This window comes from Gymnogyps californianus, chromosome 25, assembly GCF_018139145.2.
Source record: "Gymnogyps californianus isolate 813 chromosome 25, ASM1813914v2, whole genome shotgun sequence".
NCBI lineage: Eukaryota > Metazoa > Chordata > Aves > Accipitriformes > Cathartidae > Gymnogyps > Gymnogyps californianus.
In genome coordinates this window covers 6,322,854-6,346,415 of record NC_059495.1, presented here as the reverse complement: position 1 = coordinate 6,346,415, position 23,562 = coordinate 6,322,854, and the positions used below count along the sequence as shown (strand labels likewise).

Below are 23,562 nucleotides of genomic sequence, written 5' to 3'. Positions count from 1 at the left end.
AGAAAAAAAAATCCGCAGGGAAAAAAACCACCTCAAGTGAAGCCACTGTCCTTGCAGTCAGCACACCAACGTGTGTAGCCCACAGACGACAGCAGCAGCAGTCCTCACAGACTACTGCGCCAGTTTGGCCAGGAGAGATCAAGTCTTGATCTCTAAAACAGACCAAGAAATACACACATACATGTTCAGGAACCAGGTCTGCCTGTAGCAGAAAACAAAAGACTTTCTGGACCATGCCTCATCCATCAGTTCTCTCCCTTTTGCAACACAGAGATTTACCAACACATGATTTGACTTTCCATTGTCGCCAATGAAAATGGGAAGTGAAACAGAACGTCGAATGCCACGGAGAGCGGCAACATTTGACTCTGCACGCCAGCTAAGAGTGACTAGCACGCTGCTAAAGATATAAACCAAAATGAAGGTCTGCAATGTATAAATTTGTACAAGAACACCATCATGACAGCACGAAATATGACAACAAAAATGTTATAACTAGATTTCATACATGTATGGGTCGATCTCTCCAAAATAAGGAACGCCTTCTTTTCCCCACTGGCTATCTACAAAACATCCACTGTAATACTTTAAAATGAAGTGCTGGTAAGCAGCTTAGCCGCATGCATTTCTGATCAGGTGGACACCCGATTACACAAAGCCAAGCAGGCTATGTTTTGCTGCTAGAAAGATTAGTTTAACACCATTTGCAGAACATTAGTATTTCAATCATTCATCTCAAGTTGGAACTGAAACTTTTACAAATGCAGATGAAGACGAAATTTTGCATTTTAAACATCAACCCAATCAGACTGTGGAGCAAGCATTAGAATTCATCAACCATTTAAAAGCCATGCTAGAAGGTGAATTTGACTTCTGTCTTCTTCTGTATGTGGATTTTCCATGTTCTTGCATGAAGTAGTAGAGCTTAGGGAAGGCGCAGTCAGAAATATATATTTAACTCCAACTGAGAAGGCAGATGGGGGGGTGAAGGTAGTAAATCTAGTGCGGAACAAGTTAAAAAAAAAAAGTGTTATCCATATGCAAGATCTACATGTGGAGTATATCCCTGCTTACTATTGCAGGGATTCCTAAATGAAAAGAAGTGCAAATCTGACGTTAAGAAATTACTCTAAAAAAACCCCAGCCAAACTATTTCTCCCAAAATGCACATTTCCTTGTGCACTGCCTCTCAGGAGTGAAGGTTCATTTGTTTCTTTCCCCTGTAGCACCCAACCTGAAGTACAACCTGCCCTATTTACATAACAGTAGTAACACGCTGAAGTTACCTTTTAGCCTACGTATCCAACGAGGAGCCATCAGCTCTCCTGAACCAGAAGAAAGAAACAAGTACGCCATTTTGGTCAAGCCACGACAGAGAGAAACCTGACAGTTTACTCCGCTCACATCTTCCTTCTTACTGCTTTATAATTCACACTAGTAAGCATACAATAAATATATATATATGGAAGAGTTACTTTGAGACTTTGCACAGTGTTGTCAATCCATTTCCTCTCCCTCTCCCCACAAACCTGAGACTTATTGGCACCTACAGCAAAAAGCCGAAAATGAAAATATCGGAATGGAAATTGCAAAACTAATATAGTCAAAGTGCCCTAAGGACTCCATTTAAGGTAAACAGCAAGGTAAAACCCGTGACAGGATATGCCATTTGCCTGTGACAAACTCACTGCTAGTAGAGAAAGCAGAGCATGCCCATTATGGGTGTAGACAACACTTTTGGAGAAAAAAGGGGCAATCTTGCAACTTCAAGTACAGTTCCGAATTAGAAGCCTTACTGGAATGGTTTCTAGGCCATTGCAAGTATTTGAAGCATTCCAATTAAGAGTGAGCATCATCTTAAATTAACAACATGTTTCAGAGGTGCTGACTGCATGAACTAAAAATCAATGACACTAAGTTTTACTGCACATAAGTAGCATGAGAGTAAGCATCTGAAGGATTACGTCAATTTAGAAAACCTAAGTAGTTAACGAGAAGAGTCTGAAATGCCAAAGCACAGAAAAAGAGCTAAAGGCTTTGTTGTTCTAACAAGAAAGAGATAGTTGGGGATAGCGTATTTCTCCTCTATTTTCAACTGAAGAACAAGGTTATGGTTTAAGTACATTTGTAGAAGCAGATGCTACAGTCAAAATAACTTATGTTTACAAGATTGAGTCCATAAGCAGGAAAAAAGCAAAGGCAGAATTTTTACAAGCAACATCTAGAGAGAAGCCCAACTGGTATATAGAACGCAGACGCTGCATTAACCATTCCTTGCACTAAAAGGTGCTGAAGGAGGAGCAGTATGTAATTATAATAAAGCTCACATCCAGCTAAAGCCACCTACGGAATAGGTTTTGAGTAACTCTGAGGTGATGCAATGAACACATTAACAAAAAATCATTTAATCCCTGGTAGAGATATTAATGCCTAAATAACATTTAAGAGAGGTCATAAATATTTCACACGTGAAACAAGGAGAGCTGAAGGCCTTCTCCAAAGAGCAGAGCTTACCTTCACGTAGCATTCTACAACGCAGCAGAAATTCCAGAGCCTCTCTGCAATATCAGATGTCCATCTGATTTGCTTTATTTCCTTATATGTATCTCTGCTTCAGAGAAGCTTTTGTTGAGGCTTAGAAGAGGTATTGCATATAATCACTTTCATATGAAAGTACATTTCCTAACACTTACTGGGAAACGAAGTTTTAGGAACTGAAAGCAAACTAAAGGCCATACGCTCAAGGCTGGAATTTTACTGAGCTGTTTCTACTCAGGACTTCAACACAGAAGTGGAAATTTCCCCTAGGTGGAGTTCTTTGTTCAATGCAGCAGGCAATTAGAAGTCCCTAAGGTCTGCAGAAATGGCACAAGACTGATATTTTTGTCGGTGAGAATTTAAGCACACAATACAAAAATACCAACATGAAATGCACAATTCTGCTGTAAAACACGCTGTTGGTTTTTTCTCACCCCAAATCCTGGTAATTTGAAACAGACAGGTAACATATGTAAGCATTCAAGATAGCTTTGGAAAAGGACCACTAAAACCAAACGCGATTAAAAAAAGCAATATCGAGTCTGCATCGCCTCAGATTCGATTATACAAAAAGGTCAAGTGATAAAAAAGAAACTTTGCATCTTTAAAGGTCTTGAGGGCACAGCAAAAGTAGTTTATCATTGGAATACAGATCAAATTAGAATAGATTTATTTTCTTTTTCCAGTTGGCATCACCGTCCTATCTGAAGTTCTCAGCGACTGCACCAGCAAAACACAGCAGCCACTGAATTTAGACACAACCCTAGGACACATACTACTATGGAAAGAGAAACATTAATTGCTGGGTATCAATGATTTCTCCAAGCTCTTCTATTCAAATTAATTTGGAAGACAGATTGTCAAAGGTTATCTGCCATCGACACACAATGATCTGAAAGGGAGACTGACTGTCACCGACGACAAGCCCTTGGGAACGCCCTATTCAGAGGTTCACATACCAATAATTAAAAAAAAAAAAAAAATCTGCCACTCCCCTTCCTCTGTGCAGGAAAGAAAGAAAAACAAATTGTAGTCAGTAAGAAGATTACCGGGTGTTCCAGGGACAGGGACTGGTAGCTAAGATAATCAAGTGAAAGAAAATCCACCTAATGGGACCGTGCCAATCCAACTAAGCTAATAATTGCAGACATTGCTATGCATTTTCCTTAACTCCAGTACACTTTCAAATGTAATCTTTATTATTTAAAAAAAAAAAAATCCATCTCTTGCATATTTTTCATCACATTACCTGATAGCATCCAGTAACAATCACAGTATAAAAACCAAGAACTGTAACCATTTCGCTCCCTAAGCTCTGCATTGAGATAATATTCCTGAGAAAATGTGGCAGCAGTAAAGACTCGAGAGCTGCAGTCCCCCACAGACAAGACAACGAGAGAGGATGCAGCAAAAATAAGAATTAAAATGTCACAGCTGACATTTCATGTCAGCAGGCTGAGGTGGCTGTCGTGCCTTCAGAGGGTGCAAATTCTGCTGCAGCAACGGCTGAGCAGATTGAAGAGGCAGCGAGGACAGCCCGCTGCACTAACATAACCCCGCGCTAGTACCGATTCCTGTCAGTAAAGACCAGACTGCTGCAGGTTGGGAGGGAACCCGCAAGCCTGTAAAACCAACCCTGTTACAGGCATCGCCATCCTCTGAAAAAGGAGGCGGCAGAAACGGTTTCATTTTAATCCTTTTCAGAGAGGTCAACACCCCCGTTCGCTGGGGTTGCCGGCCCCTCCTGGGGTGCTGAGGCCGCTCTGCCCTCTGTGCCAAACCCTTCGCCAATCCTGCGACCGGCGAATCCCGGGATCTGCTTCATCAGACGGACACAAGGCTTGGGAATAAAATTACAGCTAGATTTGTTTTCCGACTTGGCATTTTGTAGCACGTGTCCGTAAGCAGCAGCGGTAGCAGCTTCCAGAAGGGATGTGCATAGCAGCCAAATTTGTCTCGGATATGACAGAGGAAGTGACCTACAGCTGGAGGAGTTTCCAACCAGGTGCAAGAGATTTCGATTTAACACCGTCGAGCAGCCAGGACAGTCCCCTACCACCAAGTAACCTGATCTTGGCATGAGCTAGACACCCTCAGAGCAGCCCTACCGAGTCTTAAGTCATCTTTCCTGCAAGATCACCTCCGCACAAGTTTTCCAAAGACAATTATCGCCACGTTCCATTGATTTAGAGAAATTTAACAGAAGGACTGGTACAAAGTAGGTGGAATACTATTCCTCAATAGCAGCTGAATCAGCAAAAGTCATTGACTAGACTAATTTCACGGGACGCATATTAAAGATATTAAAGAACCATGCTTACTGCCAGTTAGTAATCACCGCCAGCTTAGGGCTTCAGATTTTTGCATCGCACTGAGGTGGACGTTCTGCTAAACCGAGTTTGTTAAATTTTACTGTAAACTGTCAAATCCGGCCATTCACAAGTAGCCACAAGCCTGTTCTTTATCTATCCCTAAATAACCCAGAACCTACACAAGAGGGATGTAGCTGTTTTGCATTTCCAAACAACATTCCGGCGGAGATTACTAAACTCTATTTACGTGCCATCTTTGAAGCTCAGCATGTACTTTGCTCTTTGTTTTGCTGTATGAAGTTTTTAAATCGACACGATTTTTTCCTATCCATCTTGTTGTTTAGATAGCTAGGTTACACCAAGTTTTTGTTTTTAGGGATGAAGTTAGAATTTCCCCCCTCCAATTACTTTCATATACAGAGATACAAATGTAATATATATACATGTATATATGTATATGTGTGTGTGTATATATATATGAATTGTGGCATTTAAGCCCTTTCTCTATTAAATGCACACCCTTTACACTTGGCTGAAGCATCCCCTCCACAAGATAAGGTAACAGTTCCAACCCGAAGATTTACTCGGGATCTATCAAGCCGACAGCAACCAAACGGATTCGTTTGACCGAGGCTTTTCTCTACGAAATCGCCCTCTAACACTCTTCTAAGCTTCTAGACCAATCTGAAGCTCACAGCTCTTGCTACCGTGCCAAGAATGCAGAGGTCACTTCTCCAAAAAAAAAAAAAAAAAAACCAAACCCAAACAAAAAAACCCCAACAAACCACCAAAAAAACACCCAACCCCAAGCACCCCAGTGAAAGGAAGCTGCTAAACCACGCGATCCTTGGCCAGATAAGAGGCCTGCGGTATCTGGTTGGAGCGCTTTCCTGAAAACAAGGGGAAAAACACGAACCCATCACCGCCTACCCCTAGAAGGTCTTGCAGAAGCCGGTCAACCTCCAGGTCTTTCCATGCAAGCAGAGACACCTTGAACACGCCACTGATCTTCCGCCTCCACAACCGCAGCCCAGCTGCAGGGTAACCCCGGGCGATAACGCAGGCCGCCCGCCCCCCCCCCCCCCCCCCCCCCCCCCCCCCCCCTCGCCACCCGGGGAGAGGAAAACACCCCGGTAAGGTTGCCGAGAAAGCCCCCACCTCGGCTCCGCCGGAGCCCGGTTTCCCTCACGGCCTCTCCTCCACCTTTAGCCGCTGCCAAACAATGCCCGGCCCTCTCCGCCCCCGCGGGCAGCACTGGGTACCCCCCCCTCCCTCCCTCCCTCGCCCCGGGGGAGCCCGCTCGGAGCGGGGCCGCACCCGCCGCCTGAGGAGAAGGGCAGCGGCGCGGAAGCCCCACAGCGGCCGCCCCCCCCGCGCCCCCAACGGCCGCAGACCTCGGCCGCCCTCACCCTTCCCAGCCCCTACCCACCTCGATGTAACCGGCGAGCGTGGCCGCGGGGCCGGCGAGCCCCAGAAGGAGCAGGAGGGGAAAGCGCAGCGCGGAGCCCATCGCCGCCAACCGTCCTCCGCCGCCGCCCGAACGCTACTGCGGCCTCAGCTCCCCGCCTCCTCGGCGGCGCGTCGGGAACCGCCTCGCGAAGCCCCGCCCCGCTCCGCCGCCCCTGCCCTATCACGGTGATGCGGAGCAGCGACGTCCCGAAGCTCCCCGGCTGGCGGCCAATCGCCGCGCCGCCCAGGAAAGCCGCCCCTGCCCCCGGGTGAGTAAGGACGTCTAGGCGAGGGAGCCACGCCTCCCTTCCCCGCTACCAGCCAATAGGAGGAGGAGGCGCGGGGCAGGCTGCCCCGCCCACGGGGGGCGAGCTCCCGCCCCGCCGGCAAATGGCGGCCAAAGCTGAGGCGGGGAGTGAGGCCCTGAGGGGAAAGGCGAGGCGGGGAAACACCCCATGGGGATTTTCCACCCTCTTTTGTTTTTAGGCTGCTATAGAAATTAACCGCCCACCACGTGAAATTCCTTACATCGAGGAGCCTAAAAGGCCACGGGGGGTCGGGTATGGCCATGGGCTGTATGGGGTTGTAGGGACTAAAAGGCCTCCGGCCTCATTGCTTCTCCCCGCCACTGTGATGAGGGGTTTTCCTCAGGTAAAAAAAAAGGAAAATGAGGTGGTTTCACACTCTAAAACCAATGAGGTTTCCCACTCTAAAAGAAAACCGCCTCTACATCTCTCCCCGATTGCGTAAAACCCTTGACCCATGGCGCTACCAACAAGCTCCCAGCCCTTCTTGCTTTGCAATAAAAACCAACACAGTTGTGCTTTTTCATATTTTTTTTTTTCCCTTAAAATACTGCTATCGAATAATAATCATAGCTTGCTTGATCCTGCTACCAACACTGAGGGCGGGTGCTCACCGGGCACTACCTGGAAGAGAAGACAGCACACATGCTACCGACCTCTGTAAACACAAAGCTCTCCGTAAACTTTAATTAAACAACGGGCACGTATCCCCACAACACATCATCATCATCATCATCACCTCCTCCAGTTTGTGCGCCCGTCGGTGTGAAACAGCCATGCCTCCGGTTTCTTTTGAACATTTTGAGTCTTTCAATGCAGATGTTCTGCCACAGCTGGTGCCACTATTAAAGGACATGTTTCTGGCTTTAAAACCAATTGCGCCGAGCCTGCGTTGACACTATTTTAATTTCACCATGTTACTTATAAAAAAAAGAAATTAAAAAAAGATCTTTGTACAAATTGTCGCGCAGTTATAAAACATTTCCATTCTCAACTTCCATATTCTTTAGTGTCTCTTACAAGCGCTATTTTCTGAAATGGTTGAAAGGAATATTGCTGAAATGTTGCAGATGGGGGTAAATCTGTACGATAGATCAATAAGCAGCCCAGTTTTAATTAAAACAGCTGACTGGTCCACTAGTCACTTATTATAGTCTCTTTTTTATAGTATTTGAAAACCCTTAAATCTCTTTTACTGCAGTCCTCTGGCGTATATAATTTTCTTTTCAACTTGGCCAAATTCAGTTGGAAAATGGAGTTAATAAGTTCTTTGAAAACTGATACATTTTAATGGAAATATTTTATTGTGCAATATGAATACATGAGTAAATAACAGGACATTCTAAGTTAAGCTTCTCCCTTTTCTTAAAAAAAAAAAAAAAAAAAGGAGGTACTTTTCTTTCTCCCCAGGCCACAAATGTACAAGCACTTTATAAATCTTTGGATAGGGGCTTTCATTCGAGGTTGAATTTATATAGCGTTTAAAGGGCTATATAAATTAACTTTTAATAGTTAATATTTACAGAGTGCTTGGTGAGTATTAATTAATGTTCACAACCCCTCTGTGAGCTAACGCAATTTGAGGATGGCGAAACAGCTGCAAAAAAAAAAAACCCACAACCCAAAAGGGCTCATTAATTCGGGTATGCGAAGACTTGATTTTTGGGGCACAGCAGAAACCGAGGTAATTGGCTGCAGGTTACTGAGCACCTCTCGCAATCCAGTCACAAATGCCTTAAGTAGAGAGGCATGCAAAGTATGAGGGCCCTCGTGAGAGTCTGAATTTCCACGGCCACGTGGTGCCAGTTTCAGAGGTCAGAGCGACAGTACAACCAGAACGCACCTAGTCCTCTGCCTCAGCCCATTCGGATACAATACTTTATGGTAGCACATTGGCTGTCAACACAAAAGAAAGCAGCATCTCTATACGCAGGCATGACATAAACAGATACTCGATTCACTTTGGAGTATTTTTACTGAGACAGCCTTGATTACAACAGTGTTATCCTCATTTTTCCAAAAAAGCAATTTCAGTCCGATGACTTTTGGGGAAGTCTCAGAGATAAGCACGAGGTACGACCTCGGCTGCATTCTCACCTCCAGTAACACAGCCCGCTCCTAGTACGACACCGCAGACACGCCGGCGTGTAGGAGCTGAAGTCCTGCCGCAAGGCTGCAACACAGCATATTCCACTTCAAAAGCAAGGCCATCAGTGCTCAGTTCACTACCTGAAAAACAAGCAACAAATCAAAATTTGAAGAATAACAGATTCCCCTTCATATAGAGATCAGTCCTCCCCAGGAAAAAAAGTCCCCAGAATAAAAGAGTTCTAAGCCACCAGATCTTGTTCTTTCCTTGGTGGTCATCAAGAGTTCTGAATGCAACTGAATTCCTGTGGCTGCTGGGTGGCAGGGAGGAAGGGAGATCGAGACAGAGTCTCCAGCAAAATGCAAATGTGATTCTAGCAGTTGGAAAAAAAAAAAAACCAAACACTTTCAGCAAGGAAAGGCTTTGGAGGTGGTTACTTTCATATCCGTACTAGTCAACATAGGAACAGCAGGTTACACTACCGCAGGTATGTTGACACTCACAATGGTCATGGTTAATTCAGCGTGTAGATGTATTCCAGATGAGAACCGGTAGTTATCTGTTGCCTGTGACAACAGTACCACTTTGAATAAATGCTGCAAGGCTGCGGCATTCCCCTAGAACACCTTTCCTGTTGTTAACCCTGTTAGGTAGGTGTCAGCTTACGCTTCCTTCCAAGAATCCCACTTTGTGTGCTTGGTTCCAGGGCTTTCAGTGCCTTTTTCCCAGTACGTCTGTGCTAACGAAGCACTGAGAATCTCATCCTCACCTTTGGCTGCTACTGTTTATTCTGTAAGAAATGTTTCAAGTGAACATGTCTGCCCGTTATCACTTGCAAGACCACAACTGTGTAAACGGAAAGAACATATTTATGATTGCAAAAATGTGCCCTGAAAGGGCAACGTTAAACTCTTGATAAAAAGGGCAAACAGAAGTCCGTGAGGAATGTGGCCAGTACCATTAAAGTCACTGGGAGCTGCAACTTCAGCGAACCGATGTGCTGAGATCCTGCCAGTACCTGGGGAATGAGTTCAGAGAAGTCAGAAAGCCTTCGAATATTCTCACCGTTCTCAAACTCCACAAATTAAAGCATAAAATTGATCTAGCCTGTGAATGGTAATATTATGCAGCTCTTTAATTAAAAAACTTGATTGAAGATTTAAATGGCGGATCATATCATTCGTACTAGCTCTACGTGACAGATACGTGCAAGTTAGAGGTTGCAGAGGTAGAGCTGAGTGAACCTTGGTTTTAGGAGGTAGAATGCAAACTGTATTTAGAAAATGACTACAGCATGTGGTGGTCTGGAGTAAAGAGAATTCCTTATTCCGGCACAATTCAGCAATATAAGAAATACTAAACAGTGCTTCTAGAAAAAATATACCACCCAGCTTGCATGAGTGATGTACAGTTAACTGCCACAACTCATCGCGAGCCATACTGCGCTTAGGACAAGACCTCTATCTGTTAACAAGGCTGTACGAGGGGCATAAAGCAATGCAAAACTTGTATTAGCCAACTAAAACTTGATCCAACATCCAGCTATATAAGTGCCTTTGGGAAATAATACTTCTCCAAAACCCATAAATAACATCAGAAAGTTGCCAACCCGCTCTGGAATTGGACATCTATATTTGGCTGCAGAATTTCTTTGTGGAAGTCTAGGGTTCCTGCAGTTTTGCGACTCAGTCTTCCATCCGTAACTCAAAAGGACAACACGTTGCAGACAAGGTGTAGAAAGTCCAGCAGCAATGAGATGAAGGAAACCACTGAAGAAACCAGGCTTAAGATGTAAGGTATACACACCGAGGACGAAGATGTTCCATAGAAAGAGGGTAACAGAAAAGATGCAGAGACCTTCTAGGCCTTGAAAGATAATGCAAGGTAGACAGGGGTTTAAAAGAAAAGTGATTTCTATGGGAATACAACGAAGGTTAGAAAAGTGAAAGGATGGAGAATAAATAAGAACAGATGCATTGCAAGCAGAGTCATACCTTAAAAACAAGGATAAGAGGAGTAATCGCAGGCATGAGGAAAAACAGCACAAGAATCTGTGAAAAGGAAGTGACACAGTAAATAGTGGTGGACAACAAGCCTTTCTGTTTCTACTCAAAGACATCTTTAAAAGGCCTTGGCAGGCAAGGGAGGAAAAGTCTACCCTTTATTGTATCCATGAATCCTTAACTCTTGAAGGCCATTTTCCTACTGCTCTGTTCTGTGCCTGAAACAGTGCCATTAATCTGGCTTTCATGCAGGTATTCTGAGATTTTTCTGGGGGGAGATTTAAACAGCAGTTTGTGCTATGTTAATATCAAACAGCATGATCCTTCCCTACAGCATATAACAGACTGTTAAGGAAACAATCGTAACATTAATACTCTCCCATATCTGCAAACTTCAAAATAACCCCTTCTTTTGGGTTTAGAAATATTACTGCTTTGCTGAAGCACATCAGCACAGAAAAGGTGGCAATGCATTGGAAAATGAAAAATACATCAATCGAGGATGCTTAAGGCTAGCACAAGTGCATGGCTGCTAAAGGAAGCCACTGCTCCTTCAGTACTCTGTGTATCAATCTCAGCATTGGGAAAATATGCTAAGTCTATGATCTCCTCTCATTTTCTAGACGGAGGGCAAAACCAATGATCACGGTGAATTAACTGGACAATTTGTTTGTCTGAAGAGGAAGACTACCCAAGACAAAAGCAGTGTCTGAAAGACACAAGCAATCCGTTTTAGAATAGATTTGCACGTCTGTAGGATTCACTATCCAGGAAGGGAAATTACCTCTGATACATAATTCCATGGAGTAATGAGCCCACACTCAGATTTAGGATCCCAAATGCAAAAATAGAAGCGAGCCTAACCACCTTTTTAGCTAGCCATCAGTTTTCAGAAGATACAAACTGGGTATTTGTGCTGCTCATTTTCTCTCTGCAGATGGATGCGAGGCTTTGGGCACCGGCAGGATCTCAAGGCAGAATAATGCCTGACGCTTCTTCAAAGAGCTGTAGCAAACACTTAACCTGACACAGGGAACTCAAAAGGCAAGGGGTCTAGAGGTCTAGAAACAAAGGCATAGTCAAGACACCGGGGGGAGGGAGGAATTGCAGAAAATATTTAGTAAATTCTCACCCTCTTGCATCGTAATATCTTCCTACAATGGGCTGAAGGCGTCCTGTTATCTTTCTCTCTTCTAGTCCACCTGTGAAGATGGAAGTGTCATTTACTCTCTGAAGATGGCAGGATCAGTCACTCATATCAAGCCAACCAAACTGTTCCCACTTAAGCTGAGCAGTGCAGTTTGTGGTAGAGAAGCCATATGAGAGCTTAAAGAGAAAAAAAACACAATTAAAAAGAATCCACCAATAACTGAGCATATTTTCCACAGATATTGGCTCATTATGATGCTGAGATTTCTCCTGTTGTCCTTGGACAACATTTCTTTCCTCTCCCCTCATCTGCTTGCGTGTCTCACTCAGTCTCATTTCAATGGTGTGAAAGGTTGTTTATTTTAGAGGTCTTTCATGAAAGATGAAAATTCAAGTATGTTATAATTAGCTGCAGTTCCACATAAGTCAGTATTATTGCAGCTTTTATATTAGATCTGAATTTGTCCCACAAATGTATCTGTCAAATATTACAGTAGAATGATTAATGATATCACACATAATGGAAGGATTAAGCATTGATGCAGGGGAGTTGCTCGAGAGGAACAATTTTTACTTCTTTCCACTCAATTTATTTTTGTCCTGTACTGTAAAAGAAACGTGGAATTCAAAATAAAAATGGCTTGTGTTACTGGCAAGCAAAAGAAGAGATGTGATTCATGATTGAATTCTTCATTCAGTATTCATTGGTGGATTAAAAGCCAAATCATCTTGACAAACGGCACGGCAATGAACAACATCGAATATAAAAACCTCAGGACTTGTCCTGCTGAATAAACGTAGAATCATTTGCAACAGCTTTGAAGATAAGTGCAATTCAACAGCAAAAAATCTACCCCTCCCTCTGCAATCAGGTCTGATTCAGTGCCGGTTACATCAGGCATCAGGGAATAACCTGTGCTAGCAAGCTCTTTTATGGCACACTGAAGTTGCCTTTTCTTTCCCCCCCATCGCTTGTTTGTGCAGTTACTCAGTTTGCAAGCAACAGGGTGTGTTAGGAAGTAACTTATGACACAGCAACAGACAATAAGGAATTTTAAAGTGTCTAGGAGACGTGTCATGTCTGATACTGCAAAGCTTTATTACTGGGAACCGTTGTTTTTCCATCAGCTGCACGATACTTTCAAGTGCTTATTTTTCTGGTGCACTTAAAAGCAAAGTAACTCCACCAGAAATCCCCTCCTTACTTCAATTCAGTATCAGCAGTTTGCATCATTCTATTTAAACAAACATTAAGGTACATTTCCTGTTACAATCATCATTAGAAGCCTCACGGCTCCCAACCACCCAGTCATTCTTCTTATGTCAACACAGGAATATTTATTTTAGCTTCTTGAAATGCGCACCCTGGAGACAAGGGAGTTGTGCACCAGGTACCGCGGGGACCTGCCGCTTTGCCCTCCAGTGACAGGCACCAGACCACGCTTTGGGAAGGAGCTGAAGGGTCTTGTGCCGATTAGCACCCTAGTCTTCAACTGAGAGTTAGGGGGAAAACTAGCAGGATTTTGGAATTCCCAGGCACAGGAATTCGTATTTGCAGACCTCGCTCTACAACTTTTTTTGAATGCCCCAAATACAGACAGTGCTCTCTAGTACTACTTATTTAGAAACTCATTTAAGAGAGTGGCTTCATATTCTGCATTGGGTTTTTTAATAACCTTTGAAACGTACAGTTCTTTGGAGGGCAACAAGAAAATGAGATAGAGCAGTACTTTCACAGCTTTCAAGCTCCTAATGCAGCAAGAAGTTAGAATATAGGTTCTCTTGGTGATAAAAAAATAAAGAAATACATGTATTTGAAGTCTTTCAGTTCAATAAAGGCATACAGCAAGACACAGCTGAAAGGAACTGGGACATCCGAGTAGAAGATGAATCCCAATGTCTCCAAGGGAAGGAGTGGACCGCCTACAACTTCCACCCGCAAACCCATGGCCCGAGGGGGAGAACAGCCCCCTCGATGCCTCCCCTGAATCACATTTTCTCAGATGAGTCAGCCCCCGAGAGATCTTTGTTTTAACAAAACCCCTGTCGCTTCTCCTGCAACTTTCTGATTGTCATCTCCCCTGTCTTGCAAACGGCTCAATTAAAAGTAGCTCTTTTTATTTTACAACTTTTTTTTACTATGATTTTCCCCTCACGCATGGGAAGGGAGAGTAGCCTGTGCCAAAGCTTGAAGGTCGTTTCTCCCTCCCCAACAATAAAGGCATTTTGCCCCACAATAATGAAAACACCAGTTCGCAGGACAGCTTCACACCAATACCAGCGTATTCTGCGTTTTATGAAGCAAATCACAAGGCTTCTTCCAAGTCTAGGTTTTCCTGCCTTGTCTCAGACATTTGGTTGACTCCCTAAGGTCTCTACCGAGGTGTAGCTCATTGGCTAAGTTATATAAAAGGAGTCTCAAGTAGAGCACTCTATTGAGGTTTGAGTTTTCCCTTTAAAATGCAAATGGCTGGTAGTTAATTCCCTTTTGGGATTTAAGAGCTGAATTTAAAATGGGAAACGATGATACAAAAATATACTTCAGAAAGCATTGCAGTATGAGTAATGAAACATTCGCCACAGGAATACAGATTCTTCTGGTCAGCCAGACATCTTCATTTATCTGCATTTTAATATAGTTTCCCTCAAAACTGCTTTTGGCTAAATTTTTCCTCAACATATTACCTGGTGCAGTCTCAGTGGACTACAATGAGGGCAAAATTTGACCACGTCTTCTATTTTTTAAAATCTCATATATCAGCACATTTAAATATATCAATATTCTATCAAGTATTATAAATATTTCCTTCTTTTCTGTTAAAAAAGTCTAACGAGACCTTTTCCATACTTCCTGAAAATATAGCTGGATGACAGACCTGTTTGCCAGCTCCTTTGTTGACTGGAATGACTAAAAAGCTATCCAAAGAAGTGTCTACTTAGCAAAGATTTTAAACCAGTATTTACTTACCAATTTCAAAAGGAATGTCTTCCATCTCACTTTCTTTTTCATAATTACCAGTTTACTTCTAAGGGGGGAAAAAATAAGCATGTATAATTACGTCCTTAGATCAATTTATGCTTAAACCACATACATATGCATGCGCACACACAGACACACCCCTACAACCTCACACGGACCCGGGGGATGCGAAGTGCTCTACCCTGCATTTAAAATTCAGAGTCCTCTACTCCTTGCGTGATCAAGCCTTAAGTAACTCAACTGGATTCCTTGTATTTGTTCTGTCTTCTGGAAAAATATACCTTTACATAACCCTTCAAAAGAACTCATTTCTATGCACATGGACACTGGCACAAACACATACACCAGTTTTAATAAATCTTACACCGGCAAAAGATGGAACTGTGTCATCATGATATGAAACCCACAGATCACATGTCTGAAAGGGAACTGCAAGGTTTCTAGGCTATATTTAGAAGGGCCTAACCCTGCGATCTAGTTGAAGAACTAGCAATTATTTGTATTTGGATACACTTGCTTTAGCACGTAGGCACAGAGCCGGAGCACACGCAGCGGTGTGAAATAGGAGCAGACCCCAACCCAGGTCCTCCCCCGGCCAACGCTACCTGCTGATCCAGCATCGACTGCAGCAGCCCAGTGCGGGCACACCGGTAGATCCCTCAGCAGGGTCAGCGATTAAATACCTACACCATCTCAAAACCTGAAAAACAACAAATTACACAAGTCTTATTCCAAGTTTTTCCTCTGTCTATACAAGAGGAGATAGAATATATCAAATATTCAAACTTTTCCTTTTTGCCCTTCTTTTGTTTCCGTGTGTTTCTGCAAATTGCATACTGTCCAAGTTCTCCGGGCTCTGTTCTCTCTTTTTTGTTACAGACTGACTTCAATCAAACCCTAGATCTAAAAGTCCCCAAACAACCAACAAAGAATGTATTTCAGTACGTTAAATTTGAGAAGTCACAATAAGGGCCGCGGTATAATACTGTGATATCACTCACAAAGGACTATTACTTCATTGTGAATGAAAACAGCATCTGGCACGGGGCAGGAAATAATCTACCAAAAAGCATCCAAGAAGTACAGCAATGAAAAACAAGAATCAAATGAGTTTACGGCTATGTAAGTTGTTCTCCTCGTTAAAGGTTCTCACAGTGTGAAAACGTTTCTTTAAAGGGAAGGAAAAATACCGCACACGTTAAATCTTTTCTCTGCCTTCGACTCAAATGCTTGCCAATAGCTTTTCAACAATTGTGTGATTCACTATTGAGTATTTCATCGTGAAAGAAGCCTGCATTCTGTACGGTAGAGGGCTCTTTCATTCATTTTTATTTTATATTTATGTTATCAACCAACACATCAGCTGTTAAAGAAAACCTGGTGAAAGACTATGAAAGGAGATAAACCCCCAGCGAGTGTTACAGAAATACCGAATTGTCCTTTAGTCTTAACTACATCTTTAATGAGTTTTCGCTGTGTTGCAGTTGCTCTATATTAAGTGAAACAGTATTTTGTAAAATATTTTTTCTACAGTTTCTGCAACCGCTATAAGAGAAAGTGAATGAGTCAAAATAAAGCTAGGTACAGGTCAAACTTGGGAAGGAAGAAACGAAAACTGGCATCCCCAGCAGGTTTCCTAGAAGTTCTGCAGGGAACTCGTGAGGAGAGGGCAGAGAAGGGGAGCCAGGCTCTGGAATTCATTACAAAGATTAACACAGAAGGAGACCTCTCATTACAACCTTTTGCATTTGAGGAGGACTGCAAAGATGTGAAGTGGCTCATTCAACTTATTAGGGTATTCGTGGATGAAACAGAACTCACCAGGGAGATAAATTCAGCCTTATCAGACTGATCCAAGAAGTGTAAAATGTCCTAGTCATCTTAGGTGTATTCCTGTCCTTTGCCTTCCTCAATATCTCAGCAACTAAAATAATAACTTTCAAGGCAATCTTACCATGGTGGCAAAAAAGACATTTCAGTGTAAAAATTGGCTACTGATTGGATGGGCTTGCAGCTGGCAAGCCTCTTGATCAAAATGACTCCAAATTTGCTTGAAGAAATGCCCTTGCTATTACTGTGGCCCTCTATTATTCAGGCAAATTCACTATGCAGCAAATTTCAGAGCATTTAAAAAATCAGCGGTCAAATTCTGGGATCCTTTGATAAAACTTAGAGCCCAGATCCTACCTAAGCTCCCACTGTAGTGGATTAGTTTTAAGGCCAGTCTTCCCGAGCAAATGGATTTTAGAGCACTGGGAAATATCAATGCTACTCTGACAGCAAAACTCTTGAAACAAAGCTCCAGAAGGGTCCCTGCAAAATTAAGGCAGAGCAAACCTAACCTGACACAGGACACACAAGCACTCTCAGCTGGAACTGCAGCAAATATTTTATCGTGAACTGCAGCCTCATGCTCAGGCAAGCAAATCCTGAATTTTTCCACTGTATGCAGGCTGAGGTTAGAAGAGTTCAAAGCAACAGTTGAAATGCAACAGAGAAATGCCAAGTACTGTCATCACTGTGTTTGAAAGAATGCTCTCACCTTACTGTGTAAATCTGCTGCTTTGAAGAAAACACCTCTGTTCTCAGTCAAGCTGGCCAGGTGCCTGGGCACACCTGGAATACATAACATTTGGGTGCACCTGAATAACATCACATGAGCTTTGACAACAAGGATTATTTCCTGCAAGAAAAATAAAAAAAAGGGGGGGAAAAAAAAAATGAGACTGGCTCAAAATAATTGGGTGATGTTCTGTTCACTAAAAGATTTTGGGGAAGTAGATTGACGCGTTACTCCTTCATAGCCTACAGTATCTGCATCCCTCCTCCAGTGTCATTTGTCTGAAGCACAGTGGAGGATCTGCCAGAAATCCCTGCTCTCGGCAGCTCTGCGCTTTTCCTTTGTGCAGCAAATTTTCATGTTTTTCCTGTCTGGCTGGCAGCAGGAGTTTTTCATTTGTAGCCATCTGCACCAGGGCAGAGGCTGTGGCTTCAATCTTAATGGCTGTCTCAGATGATACCATTTTCTTTTTGTCAGCTTTCGAGATAAGGCAGCATTGAACTGACTGACAAATCTTGGCACTTGCTATACATTTACTCCATTTGATACCTACTGTTCTCCTAAGACACTTATTTTCAAAGGCATTCAGGTATCTGTCTATAGCGTGGGTGGAATATACTTACCTTTCAAACTCAGTTTAGTTTCAAAACATCCCTTCCTTTAAACTAATCAGTCACTAAAGTAAACATTTCTCTTCCAGCGAGACAACTATCCTCTTGAAGGACACATCCAACTGCAAAGAACTGCTCTGCAAAAAAAATATTTTGAATTGGATCCAAAGTGACATCTAAATCAACGCAGCCCCGCACTGCTGCCGGCGGCTGCTCACGCAGCTCTCGCCGCAGGGTCAGGTACTCCAGCAGGACACCGCAGTCTCCTGTGCCAGAGGTTTTGACAATAATGCAACGCCGATGTCGCAAACGTTGCTTTTCTTCCGCTTAACCACAAAAATCCCAGAACCCTGTGGGAAAATTTCATCAGTGTTTTTCTTTTCAAAGGTCTAGCTTTCTATATTGTTGTGATAGAAGATTGAGGAAAAACTTGAAGATACAGAAAGTAAAGGCTCAGACCTCGGGGGGGGGGAAAAAAAGGTAAAGCATGCAGCCTCCTCCACAACTGTAAGTTGCTTTTTTGAACCAGACCCCCAAGCTTTTAATAAATAGGGTAACAGTGCAAATATTACATTTAAGATGACTCTAAAGCAAAGCTTAACGGGAGAAGAAAAAAAAAAACCCAACCAAAAAAATACTTTGCTTAAAACCAGGTCTACTGGAGGGACAAAGCTTTACCTACAGTACCTAGGCAGCACCAGAGGAGCCTGCTTGCGACCTGAGGCCACTAATAAATCTTACTGATCCTGAGCAGCTTCACCTGGGTCCTCCACCCACGGGCCCAGAAGCTCTATTTAAGCCGAGCCTGGGGAATCTGATTCCTTGCCTCAGTGATCCTAGAGAAGTGTTGGGCTTCAGCTTAGGGATAGTTGTACTAGGCTATGGCTTTCCAACCTCATTTCCCAGCTTGATCTTGACTTGGTTTCATTGCTATGGACTTGGTAAGCAACTACTAGATTTTGTCTAATCCTGGCTGTCCTCACCAGCCTGCATCACAACCTGCAGATTTAATTCCTGTCTAGACCTCAGACTTGTCTCATCCTCCTGAACTTGCCTGATGACCAAGATTTTTAAATGACTCTTACTGCCATCTCCAGCTAAGCCTTACTCATCTTGTTCAGGTACTGAAAGATGAGACTGTATATTGTGAGTATTTTCACAAGCTTGGAGATCCAGACTTTAGAATAAGAGCTAGAGGCTTCCTGGGGAAATTTTTTTAACCCTTAGAACTCAATAAGGATTTTTAAAACTGCTTTGGAAAATGCATCATGTAAGGTGAAAACTTCTCTTTAAAAGCCCTGTTGCCCTACTGCAGCAGAGGGACTAGTAAGACAGATGGGGGAATGAGGAATGTGGCTTGCATAGTCTAACAAAATAAACTTCAGGAGGGGATATGACTGCTGTCTATAAATACATCAGGAGAGTAAACACTAGGGGGAAAAAAAAGTCCCCTATTTAAGCTACATCAAAATGTTGGCACAAGAACAAATAAGTAGAAATGGGCCTTGGAAAAAAACCTTGTTTTCAGTGATGTTTTTAGTCTCGTGTTCAAGGCTGCAAGAACAAAAGTCTCAGTTTTTCCTAAGAGAAAGCCTGCTCAGGTTATATACTGTGGTGTCTGTGATGGAGAAGACTCGGTGGCTTGGAAATGCCCCTGCCAACTCCTACATCTGTGAGAGTCAGACTTCTTAATTTCTAAATTCTGGGGAAGGAGGAAGACTGACCATCCCACAGATAAATATCTTTATACAGATGGAAAAATAATATTGAGATTTCCCAGCTATGGGATTTACTTTTTGCTATTCTAGAAAAAGCCCAGATAAACAGAGCATATGGTTGACACATATACTAAATTAGATCATAAAATATCATTTAAAAAAAAAAGTGGCTGCTGTCTAACCATCTACCATAAGTTATCACTGAACTTTTTTCCCTGTTGCCTCTCTTCTTTAGCTACTAAGTGTATCCAGAAGCAGGAGGAACATCTCTGAAGATCCCTTCTTTCCCAACAGAGGCTGGGTAAGACTGACTCTATCATCTCATCGTCACTTTTTTGAAAACAATTATCAAAGGCACGTGTACTAACAAGTCCTCTCCCAGGGCTGGAGACAGGGAAACCATCTAGAAAAGTTAAAAATCCTTTAAATCCTGTAAATGTTTATGATGATTTTTTAAAGCCTTCATTATAACGCCTAGATACAGGACTAATTTGAATAGAGAATATTCAACCTTTATTCCACTTTCTAGCAAACTCAGAACTATCAAAAAGCATTGTTAATAGTTTTCGGAGTCATTCCAGCTTGCTTAATGGAGAGGAAACCCAAACAGCCTGTGTGTTTACTTTGCAGTTGATGCACAAATTATTTCCTACTAATGACAATGCTTCCACAGAACCAGAACTGGACAGTGGCGACACCTGAACCTGAGTGAAAAATCAGCCAACAAAGTTGGGTACTTTCAGTTAAGTATTGTAAGGCTAATCATGGTTGAACAGCTTTCCCAGAGAAGAAATGCATGTACTCAATAAACAGTAATCCCAGATGAAGTCGTTGACCTGGATTTGAAGTTGAACTACATCTGGCCAGTGCAGATTTCTGGGAAATGGTCCAATAGCTAAGAAGTCTTGCAATGCAAAGAACAACTCTGCTGCATCGGGGTTCCTGTACTTGGATAGTCTGTGAGCTGGGGCATTTACTGGTTCCACAACCACCTGGCTGCCTTGCTTAAGGGCCAGGACTCCACTGTAGCAGCTGTGCACAAGAAGAATGAAAAATATTTTTCTTGCCCTGGAAAAGCTTGCAAACAGGCAGTTTACATCAAAACTTGTGAAAGGCTAAACTCTCTTGGTTGATTTCTATCTTCCCCTAAACCCAAAGATCTCAAGACACCATCAGGAGCAGCAGCAGCCGCCTTAATAAATATTGTTCTAATGGAGTTGGGGAGATACTGGTGTGTGAGTGGCAAAGTATTTTTCCCTGCAGGCATTCTTGCAGCCAGAACTCGCTTTTCCCATCCCTGTGCCGCAGCATGGCTTTGCTAAATAGGTTTTCACAGTGAACTGAAAAGCTCCCTTTTCCTAAGACTTGATGCACCTTTTACCAAATGCACAGTAAAGATTATGGGGGGGCTATGTGAATTGTTTCCTCGCTTACTACTGTGCCTGTTGCCTATATTTCTTATTAAATATTGGGGGATAAATGCCATTTGGGTGGGTACAGATCAGGCAAAAGGGTAGCCAACAGTTGAATGTATGTGACGAAATGCTTTCTCTAATGGTACGTTTTTCACTTAGTTTTAAGTAAAATCACTTTTAAAATTTTGAGATGATTAGGTAGCTGCTATTAAAACACACTAACCCCCAAACTTCTTTTAGTCAAACCTTTCCTTGCAGTGTAAGGGGATTAATTTGCTTGTTTAAAAAAACTAGTTAAACTTTTTTTGGGGGGGGAAATGACCCTGAGAACCAAAATAGGATAACTTTGTTGTATTTTGTATGTGTTTTACATGAGGCCACTTAATTAAATTTATTGTGGCTTGCTCTAAACCAGTAAACTCATATCACTACCTTCACCGTGTTTTGTATTCTCTGTGCAGGATGTAAAGTAATTACATTTCAGTTGCATTATAATTTAGCAGGTTCTAACAGAAACATGGAGAGAGCTGAAGTCTTCCCATCTTCTAGATTGGTGTGTTAAATCACAGCCAGCTGCTGACTTGCACAAGGGAAGTTAGATGGATACCACAATGCATAGCCCAATTCTGTACACAGTTTAATTTGGAAATCTAGGCGCAAGTACCTACTTATCATGCACAGATGTAGCCCGGGAGGTCAACGGGGCCAGCGAGGCATCGTCTGCTTCTATAACTCAAATGAGTTTACAGTACTTGAGCATTTTTCTTTGTCATGTTTTAATCTACATGCTTCTCCAAATGGGATAATGTCATGAAGAAAAATCAAATAACCCCAACAAAACCAGAAACAAAGAGGTACAGACAGGAAAAGAACGGGAAAGCTTTTTAGGAGGTCTGAAAGACAGAGGGTTGGTGAGCAGCTTCAGGGGCCAGTGGTCCACATGCGGGAGGTTTTTTTAAGGCAAATGTAACAGTGGTTTTACTAGGTGAAAGGAATGGATGAAGAGGTTTAAGTGAAAGAGTTAGGTCAAAAAGATATTTGCAAGTAAATGAAATGGGGTGGGGTTGCAGTATGCTTTTCCACCTGGAGCCTGAAGTGAGGGAGGGAACGGCCCTCTCCAGGAGGATGTCAGTACGCACGCTTCCATGTGGGAGACAGTGCCGCGGCCGGGAAAAATGAGCCTTGCAGTGGCCACAGGGAAGGGACAAAACAGGCAAGACAGGACGCATGCAGCAGAGGCGGTGCTGAAACAGCAGTGTACAAATGAGGTGATGCAGAGACGGAGACGCAGATCTGATGACCCAGGAGATGAGGGGCGAAAAGGAGGGTTCGACGAAGGGTTACAGCGCTGTTCCGGACAACACAGGCGAATGGGGAAATTATGTAGCTTATTTGAACTATGAAGATTAGAAATAAATAGATTAACCTAATGTGAAGGCTTCTCTCTCTCTCTGACAGCATGAGGCCATTGGAAAAACAAAGCCTGTGCTGGAGCATCAGAAACAACACATTAAATGTGGGAAATACAATAGGCATTACATCACATTCCAGATACTGCAGATGATGAATCAGACCAGCATGCTTTTTCTGCATCTGGCAGCTCATTGCATCCACTGTACACTTGCACTGAATCGGTCTTTCCAAGCTAAGGGGGGGGGGAATAACCTGTGGAATAACTTCTGGAATATGACCCATGTACCAGGAAAGGACAGCCCTGAGGTCCTGCGCTGTTTTGTGCCCAGTTGTAGAACTACATGTCTGTAGGAAAACATGGCATAATAGTGTGTTCGTGTCGGAGCCAGTAAGTCTTCGAAATGTTAGGGAGACTCTCGGAAATCCCAAATAAAAATACAACACTGAAAGCGCTTTGATATTTTTTTTTTAAAGTAATATATATACCTGTTAAGACTTATGAGAAATAAAGCAGTTTTGGTCTTATGTATTTCCTTGTGCTAGCTGTTATCCTAACGTTTCAGCACGGTATAATGAAATCGAAACTGTTTTTATAGGATAGAGGAATAAATTGACTCCATAACTCTCATAAATTGAGAGAACTGCCTAGAGGAGTAAAAAAGTGTTGTGGAGGGGAAAAAAACCCCCACACCCTAAACTACTAACTACCCTACCAAACTTCTAATTGGTAACTAATTCTGCTCACTTCAGTTTTAAAATCCTTTCTTATCTAGCATTTTCAGGTCAAGTTCCTAAGCACAAGTTAGAAAATTTGCATCTCTGCTTTTTTTTTAAATCTTGATTGCTTATGGAAGGGATGGGTCAGTACAACAGGGGATGATTTCAATATACACCTGCACCTCTTAACTGAAAAGACTAGATCAGGCTTTAAAAAGACAGACCTAGCGAAGAAGTGCGCTTAATTGCACCAAGATCTGACCCTGTCGCTGTTCTCCCAGGGCAGAGAACGAGCAGAACCAG

At 42.8% G+C, this 23,562-nt stretch overlaps 1 protein-coding gene and 2 long non-coding RNA genes across 8 annotated transcripts in view; 1 reads left to right on the top strand and 2 right to left on the bottom strand.

Annotated features, from left to right (window-relative positions):
* The window catches only part of APLP2 (amyloid beta precursor like protein 2), a 47,718-nt gene extending 41,348 nt beyond the window's left edge, over nucleotides 1-6,370 (bottom strand). Inside the window, exon 1 of one of the 2 annotated variants that reach the window (XM_050911074.1) lies at nucleotides 6,280-6,370. In XM_050911074.1, coding sequence (XP_050767031.1) covers nucleotides 6,280-6,360 — 81 coding nt within the window. In that variant the 5' untranslated portion in view covers nucleotides 6,361-6,370. The remainder of the gene's footprint in view (nucleotides 1-6,279) is intronic. The other variant, XM_050911075.1, reaches the window with a different exon arrangement.
* Nucleotides 6,371-7,126: 756 nt separating this feature from the next.
* On the bottom strand, nucleotides 7,127-18,071 carry LOC127025918 (uncharacterized). 2 transcript variants are annotated; one of them, XR_007767720.1, is made up of 8 exons: nucleotides 18,009-18,071; nucleotides 17,368-17,508; nucleotides 15,431-15,525; nucleotides 14,814-14,871; nucleotides 11,829-12,022; nucleotides 10,688-10,744; nucleotides 8,702-9,711; nucleotides 7,127-7,228 (listed from the first exon to the last, which is right to left on the bottom strand). It is a non-coding gene; the product is annotated as an uncharacterized LOC127025918 (long non-coding RNA). The 2 variants fall into 2 exon arrangements; XR_007767721.1 differs by having other exon boundaries at nucleotides 11,829-11,898.
* Nucleotides 18,072-18,884: 813 nt separating this feature from the next.
* LOC127025919 (uncharacterized) lies at nucleotides 18,885-22,061 on the top strand. 4 transcript variants are annotated; one of them, XR_007767722.1, is made up of 3 exons: nucleotides 18,885-18,937; nucleotides 19,950-20,015; nucleotides 20,388-22,061. It is a non-coding gene; the product is annotated as an uncharacterized LOC127025919 (long non-coding RNA). The 4 variants fall into 4 exon arrangements; XR_007767725.1 differs by having other exon boundaries at nucleotides 20,345-22,061; XR_007767723.1 differs by lacking the exon at nucleotides 18,885-18,937 and adding an exon at nucleotides 18,944-19,117.
* The last annotated feature ends 1,501 nt before the right edge of the window (nucleotides 22,062-23,562 follow it).